Source organism: Electrophorus electricus, chromosome 6 (genome assembly GCF_013358815.1).
Source record: "Electrophorus electricus isolate fEleEle1 chromosome 6, fEleEle1.pri, whole genome shotgun sequence".
In the NCBI taxonomy this organism is placed as follows: Eukaryota; Metazoa; Chordata; class Actinopteri; order Gymnotiformes; family Gymnotidae; genus Electrophorus; species Electrophorus electricus.
In genome coordinates, this window is record NC_049540.1 from 26,333,590 (window position 1) to 26,342,033 (window position 8,444).

Genomic DNA, 8,444 nt, shown 5'->3' on the forward strand with positions numbered 1-8,444 from the left:
AACATAATTCACGTTTTTTTGTTTTTTGGGTTTTTTTTGGTGGGGGGGGGGGTCATATACGGGTGTTCTACAATTAATGGCGACCGTGCTACTTTATTAGGATTAATCCTTGGTTTTTACAACGGAATTTGATTTCATCATGCTAAAATAATACGTCGTTCTATGGCCGGTATTGGTAGTGCGTCATTCACTGGATGCCATACAAAGAACTATACAAATTGTGATATTTTACTTTATTTATAGTCCCTCTCCTCTGGCGGAATATACCATGTTAGCGTGTAATGGAGAGAGGGGGAGAGAAGGTACGTAGTGTCACAGACAGCGAGTTTCTCGAAACGGCTCGGCTCTCTTCTCTCCCCACTGTACGGAGCGTGTTTGAGCCAGCCCTGTCTGTTTAAACCGAGAGGACACCCATACCGACTTCCCAATGCAAAAAATAAAAGAGTAGCTGGAAGCAGGGGCGAGAGGAACGGAGGTGTAAATAGAAAGCGAAAGCTCTCGGTCTCTCTCCCTTTTATTAAATGAAGGAATGAATTATTGAATAAGACACATATACAGGGAACACGCCTCCGCCGGGACAACCAAACGCCGAAGCTTTTGATATTTAACTTGCTCGATGATACATGTTTATATGTGTAAATATTTGCCTGGGTTAAAACTAGATTAGGACTTGCACGTCTGATCCCACGATCGTTTAAAGGGGACTTCAGAGGACTCTGCAAACGACTGCCGCCACACACGATCGCCGCCGCCGAAACTCATCGCCGCGAAGATGGCAACTTTAACGAACGGACAGGTAGACGGCACGGTGCACGGAGCGGCCAGCACGAACGGGCTCGTGAATGGAATAAGCCACAGTCACGGTCCCGCGAGCTGCGCCACCATCCCTATGAAGGACCACGATGCCATCAAACTCTTCATCGGACAGATACCCCGCAATCTGGACGAAAAGGACCTTCGGCCACTCTTCGAGGAATTCGGGAAGATCTACGAGCTGACCGTGCTGAAAGACCGCTTCACCGGCATGCACAAAGGTAGGGTTCGCCCAAAGAGCGTCTCCCTCGCACTGTGCGGCTCCTGGCACGTCGGTGTCTCTATTTTCACGTCCCTCTCGTTACATCTCAAAATGCAGAGGACACGAGCTATGGATTTAGTGACTCTAGTTTGAATGAGTGTTATTAACCAGATTTAATTTAATTGCAGTATAACAAGTTTACGTGATAACAGAAATGATCAGAACATAAGCAGTTGTTGATTTGCTGCAAAGTTCATTTTTGCATTGCTGCGCACTGTATTTTTAGCGTATGAGAAACTCTTCTGTTCACTTTTTATTACAGTTTTAATGAGAATCCACGCACTGGGTTTTGGTATTTGTAGTGGTTTCAGGAGAGCATGCAAACCGAAAAGTGTGGCTGGATGGTAAACGACAGATGTCGATTTTTCCCTTGGCCGAGTTTTCGGCAGGCATGGTCCAGGACATGTCTTGGTTCCTGCACTCTGTTGCTCGTCATATAAAAATTTTTTTCCATGAAGCCTACTTCGAGGGAGGGTGGCTAAGCGCGCGTGCGCGTGTGCGGTCGTGCGTGTGTGTGTGTGTGTGCGTGTGTGTGTGTGTGTGTGTGCGTGTGTGCATGTGTATGCGTGCGTGCGTGAGTGCGTGCGTGTGTGTGTGCGTGTGCGTGTGCGTGTGTATGTGCTTGCCTGCACGAGAGTGCGTGCTGATTTGAGGTCCACACATCATGGGAAAAGGTCGTCACAATGTTTAGCATAACTGTGAGTGATTCAGTATTTGACATTTTCAGTTTCTGAGAATTCTGACAGAGCACAATAGCCTTTTTATATTTTAACAAGTTCAGAATTATTACTTCTTACATGTGTGCTTTTGTCTGATGCAGAATATTTCAGATGCAAATTATTTTAAGTTCTTTGTTGAGCCACATTCATTCCAAATATCAGGCATAGATGACAACGCACTAGGCTGTAAGTGAATTATAAGCGGGGATGACATCGCTCATGAAGGCCGTTTATTAGCCTATTAATTGAAGTTGTTCCTCTAATAAAACTGCTCCAAAAATTTATTCTTACATTCGTTCCTCGTTTTCATACTGTCAATTAATCATAATGAGTTATCTTCTAGCGCACTAGTTGATCTCTAGCTTTAGCGCTATAACACTGCTGGCTCGTTTGTGAAGAGCGCTGTTTATTTGCCGGCGCAGGATACCTGTGGTGTAATCAGGAAGCTCGAATCCTGAAACCTTCTGCCACGAGCGTGCACGAGGTCTCCCGGGGGCACCATCCCTAGGGCGTCATTATTTCACAGTCTTGTCTAATTGATCCGGTATACCCGGGGGGCATTGTTTGACTTGGGGGTCATGTTAGCAGCTAATACAGCTATCTATGCAGGAAGGCGTGCATCCAGGAGGGGAAATCTCCCGCACCTTAAACAAAGAGACGTTTCGTACGTGCTGGGTAATGATAATATTAGACATGAAGCGGCAGAAAGCACGGCTACGAGCGGGGATGGCGCTTTAGGGAGCTTATCTTTTATTAATAGCGCAGCTGTAGTAGTGACTCCCCGTCCGGTGGTTAATCACGTTGCCCCTGAACTATAGGCAGCCTACGCGGACCGCTCCTAGGAACTGTCTTCTTCCTCGGATATATGGCCACCCCCTCCCCTCCTCCTCCTCCTGGGCAAGGCCTGCCTTCATTAGCCAGACCTGGTGCCACGACCGCTCCCATATTTTAGCCGCTGTGAAGCCCTGGCTCCCTCCCCATCCCTCGCACTCCACTCCTGCAGCCCCTGGCTCCTGCCTGCCAACTCCATGCCTCGCCTTCCCTCCAGAACCTGCTCTGCTCTCAGTGCACCGCTGGGCCAAACCCGTGTCGCAAGTTGTTTCGTCACCTGTTGGCATTCAGAACGTACGCATAAATGCCTCTCAGTCACAAGCCCCCCCCCCCCCTCCCTGGTGTTGTCGTTCTCCAGCCTGACATGCGGTTCCTCTTTGTTTTGGGAGTCTGTCTTTGTGCTGCTGTCCATTACTATAGGCACCTCACTCCTCTAGAGCTGCTCCATCTTCTTGGCCTGCCTCCACCCTCCACACTGCTCTTCCTTTTGCAACGTGTTGTCTCCTCCAGTCTCTCCGTCTCTCACGCGCCTCCTCTCCCTTCGCTCCCGTCTATATCGCGCTCCTCCCCCACCACCCGTCCGCGGGCTCGAAGGGAGTCTTTCATCCATTTGTCATGCACACACACACACACACACACCCATGTGCACGCATCCACAAAGGAACGTATCTCTCTAGATTCTGTGTTCACATTCTGAGGTGAGCACAAGTCTTGGACAGGGGCTTCTGGCTCCTTGAGCAGAGCAGCAAACAGCGGTCAGATAACAGAAATGGCCAGACCTCAAATACATGCATTCACTCCCTAAACGGCAAATATTAGCGCCTCGGAAATGTCTGCTCCTCGTAGGAGATGATTGTTTTGGAGTCGAGCGTTTGCAGAACCGAGCGAGGCAGCGCCGCGGCACGGGGGTGCCATGTCAGGTGAACGGTTCAGAAAATGCTGCGTGACACACAAAAACAATCAAAGGCGATATATGTCGCTGTTTTAGTTTTAAGCAAATGTCGCTACTGAAAATCGCAGAATGCTACAAGAGCAAATGTGTGGTACCGTGCAGTAAGCATGAAGCGGCCATTGATGTGAACAGGCGCACTTGAAGCAGCGCTGTGGTGTGGGTGGAGAGGGACCATGTTTGATGCCATAATGAAACATGTAGGAGGGGAAGATTTCGCACCCCACTGCTGCATCCACACGCTCTATTTTTGATGGTTGTTATGCTTGTGCATATGGTCTATTTTCGTATATGGGCTTGATGGGTACACAGGGATTGAAGGCACGTATTTGATTTTGCCATGCAGAATATCTATAGCGCGCCATATCTTAAATGTCAGTGGCAGCTATAAACGGTATCCTCATGCCGGGGTGTGATGCAACCAGGGGTTCTACTGTGTACATCAGTTATCCAGTTATTAGGCCTCTGTATCAGGGGAGAAGGGCCAGAATGTGTGAGGGGGAGGGGAGCTGGCCTGGATTTAGGGACTGAAGTGGGGACCAGTAGAAAGGGGGAGAATGCACTGCATGAGAAGTTCAGTACCTTGGAGAGCTCCGATTTGGAAAGGAAAAGAAAGAGGAACGTCGAAGTGGCCGGGTTTAGGGGGACGTGAAAAGCGGGAAGGCTGGGGAGGGGCGGAGACGATTAATTGGTGGAGAACAGCAGCTCGGCTAAGAAAGGAAGGGAGACAGGAGAGAGGAGGGACAGGGGAAGGCTACAGGCATGGTCCTGATAGGGCTGGAAGGTATGCAAAAAAGAGCATCTCCGGAGCAGCCCCATCTCAGCAAGAGCAAACGCCGTGGAGAGATGCAGAGAGAGCCAGCCGCCCGAGTAGATCCCGGTTCGAAGGTGGGCGGCACCTGCGCTATCCAGCAATTTTATTCGGTGCTTTAGCGTGACTCAGCAGAGCTAATAGGGTCCATTTGTACCGCAGCTGCAACGAGCATGGCAAGGAGGAGGAGGAGTCCACCGTAGCGGGCTTGGTGGCCCAGGTGGTGCAGGCGGGGCCGAGGCAGCGTGGAGAGAGTCCGAGAGCCCCGGCCCGCCTCACGTTCAGCTAAGCTCGCTCCCCTGCATCGGCCGGAGTTTCCGCCCCCGGTGTCTCGGAACAGCCGAGCAGCGGCACGCAGGCTGAGCAACGCGCACGCCATATGCTTGGTCTCTTTGATGAACACCTGAGGCCTACGGATAGTCAGGGACCAAACAAGCAAACGGCTGAAAAATGCAACAGAGAGAATGTTTTAGGGTGATCCGATGCATTATTAAGGCGGTGTATTACAGGGCAGAATTCTGCCAGATTAGCCCGTGTTTCTCTGCCGCAAAAATATTCGTTAGGGACAGGATTTTTCACAGAGGCAGTTGGTTGTCCTTGTTCGAGAGAGAGGGAGAGAGGCTTGGCTGTTTTTCTCCTGCGGCTTGGTGTTAATTCAGCTCGCGTTCATGGCCATGCGATTTCACTGCTCTTGCATCATCCGCGCACACAGCGTTTCTCTTTTTTTTTTCCTCCCTCCCTGGGTTCGGATCTGTGGCTGTTCCTAGCCCTCCCGCCCAGCCCGGTGCGTGAATCTGCGAATCCTCTCGCGCCTCCCTCAGCCCTGCTGCTGGGAACACAACGCCAGTCTCCGCGTCCCCCTCCGTTTCCGCGACGGCATCTTGTGATCAATGCCAAGTGTTTTGTTTACACAGGAGGCAACATGTGTCGCGGCGGAGGTCGTGCCTGACCACGCTGCTTCCTCCCACCTGCCTCTCGTTATGAAGTATGATAAGTGGGACCCCATAACACGTATGCAAATACGCAGCCGTGAGCTGCAGGACACCCGCTAACACGTACGTGAAAACGCAGGTGAGAAGCAAGCCCTTTTTCAGCCAGACAACGGGGAAGAAGGCGGACAAGATATTGTCCGTTATTATTGGGAGGATTGTCACAGGGGTGGGCCATCAGGCCCAGGGATAGTACCTCACCCTGAGTGATTACTAGACAACGGCAGGAGCAAGAAGTGTGCGGAGGAGTCTGGAGTCGAGGAGACGAGGGAGGCATCCGTTTCTGGCCACGGCATCAGTACGAGTTCGCAGGAAATGCTGGGATGGAAGCAGTGCTAACCTGCTCGTGACCCTTATTAAAGAGTGTGACCCCAGAGCGGAGCCTGAACTGGGTCAGGACAAAACCATTCCCTCTTAACTCAAGGCGCTGACCTGGAAGTGCTTTATAAAGTCATTCCCAGCTTTGTGCTGGATGGATCGCATGCAGGGGCGTTGACGTGCAATGTTTAATCCGACACCTCCTGATATCTGCTAAAGCCCTTTCAGAAAATAGCTATCACTCTCTGTCAAATAAGTATGTCATATCAGAGCATGAAGACATAATACTGCAAGTGACTTATAAAAGAGCAGGGCCCCCCAAAAAAAAAAAAAAAATGAAGAGGAAGTGATGTCACGTTTGTACCACCACAACATGCAGGCACTTTTATCAGCCTATGTCAGATTTTCTCTAAAACTCCAAAAGTATGCAAATGCGCTGCAGTGCAGAAATCCACACCGCTCCTGCAGGGATTCCTAAAACCCTTTCGCTGAAAGATTTATGTTTCACTCAGCAACCATGTTGTGTTCTCATATATTAAGAATTGAGGGGGGAATCCAGAGAGCAGAGGCAGACGAAGCCGGCCACGGCTTTCGAAGGGTTAGCGTTCATGGCTCGGAGAGAGATAACTGAATTCCTGCCTCTCCTCGTCTCCTTCCTGACCACAGAACGCACCATTTTGATTCAAATGTCTGCTAGGTCGGCCGTGTTGTGACAAGGGATCTTTAGAGAAATAAATACGTTGTGTTTTCAGAGAGGTTGCATCATCAAAGTATTATTGTTCTGCGTGTTAAATATTTAAGTGGCTAGGGTGTGGGATGTGCCCTGCTGTGTGTGAAGTGAGCTGTCAGTGTGCATACAGTACTGAGAGAACTCTGTCCATCAGCCAGACCTGGCTTGGTTTCAAATACCTATTTGGACAGCATACAGGTTTTTTTGTGTAACTGAGTACAATGTGCCAACTAATACAAAATTCACCGATTTAGGCAAGAGACTTTGATCCTGCCCTAAAGCTATCGAACGTGTTCTGTAATTTGTGTTGATTCGTGGGTTTGACAGACTGCTCTCACGCAACACACATGTTTAGGAATGGGATGCTTGTGTGTTAAACACACAGAGTGCCTGGAACATAAAAAACATCACATTTTTTCATCACTTTCATTTACTGAAATATGGTCATGACATTCTGACTTTTTAAGGACTTTTTAAGGACTATTTTAAGACCAAATTAAGAATAATTTTATAAGTAATTTTCAGCTACAAAATTGTCTGTGCATTAAAAATTGGTCATCTTTGTTTACAATGTCACAAAACACGCCCCCTATCATTTTTTTGTTGTTTTATAAATGCTTGGCAAAATGTTTACTGTTTGGTCACCTGACCATATGGTTAAAGAAGTTAGAAGAAAACAAAGCGAAGTTAGCAGTGCAAGCATGGAGATGTTGAGTAAGAGCTAGATAACAAGACTTGGGCCAAGACTCTCGGGCATCATTTTATGACGCCCTAAGACATGAGAAAAATGTTGACAGCTCGACCACCCTCTGATGATTTGTGTGTTTTGACAATGTTTTTCACAATGTTTTTGAAAAGATGTTTATCTTTTTCACTGTGAGAACTGACTTACAGCAAACACCATTTGAATCACTCTTTAGTAGATGGCAGGGAAAATGCTCAGTAGATTGGTAGCAGGAGAGGTTCGCAGAGTAGAGACTTCAGAGCCGTGTTGAAGATAACCAGTATTGTGGGGCTTTTATTGTTCAAGGGTGGTCAGCTAACAGAACCCGCAGGTCTTTGTTCCTAGTTTTTTGTACTACGGTCGAACACACGCACACAGCCATGCATGAAAACACGACATGACGCGAAGTAATGCAGAAATGAGAAGGAGGAGTGCTCACACACCAGATGCGTGCAGTTGAAGGAGTCCGTGTTTGTTACCTCAGTGCACGTCGGATTTACACCAGTGCTGAGTAGCTCTATGAGTGGCCACCTCCTGTACCAGGTCAGAGAGAGGGTGTGCCCAGTCTGTGGTGTTCACTGCAGCTGCTCACAGGCTCACAGTGGACGTGTGCCGTTCCTTATAACAGGATAACAGGTTCACTGTGGACGTGTGCCGTTCCTTATACAAATCCACTGTGCACGTGTGCCTTCCCCCATACAGGCCCACTGTGCACGTGTGCCTTTCCTCACACAGGCCCACTGTGGCTTTCCTCACAAAAACAACAGTGTGAATATATAATGTTGCAGTTTTTTCGGAGGGTGCAGTTTTTTCTGTGGTTTGTTCAGGCAGTTCATTTGTCTGTTGAATGCAGTTTAGGGTTTTACTACTGTAATTCACAATTTCTTTGTTGCCATTTAAATACAGATTTTTTACATTTTTTTATTTTTTTTAATTGTGAGTATCTGCATCAGTCAGGATCAGTAAGATCAGTTCAGTGTGCTTTTTCTTCTTTCCCCCAGTCTACTATTTGGACATGCAACAGTGTACAGTGTGTGTGTGTGACACTGGAACAAGGCATGTCTCTGTGGTGCTTGCATATGGTAGTGTGGCATTGTGCTTCTTTGGGTTTCTGCAGTGTGTAATGTGTAGGGGCTGATAGTTTCCATCCATCCAGGCAGCCTGTGGGAGAGACCAGGAGGAGCTGGCCAGGGTCTTTTAGCTCATCAGATGCATGGAGCAGACAGAGGAAACAGATCATATCAGCTCACTGCCAGACAATGTGTGTGAGCACGTGTGTGTGTGTGTGTGTGCACGTG

General features: G+C 48.5%; 1 protein-coding gene across 9 annotated transcripts in view; it reads left to right on the forward strand.

Annotated features, from left to right (window-relative positions):
- Positions 1 to 444: 444 nt before the first annotated feature.
- The window catches only part of celf4 (CUGBP, Elav-like family member 4), a 71,386-nt gene continuing 63,386 nt past the window's right edge, over positions 445 to 8,444 (forward strand). For all 9 annotated transcript variants that reach the window (XM_027003677.2, XM_027003680.2, XM_027003678.2 and 6 more), the window contains exon 1: positions 445 to 1,034. In XM_027003677.2, the coding sequence (XP_026859478.1) occupies positions 773 to 1,034 (262 nt within the window). In that variant the 5' untranslated portion in view covers positions 445 to 772. The remainder of the gene's footprint in view (positions 1,035 to 8,444) is intronic.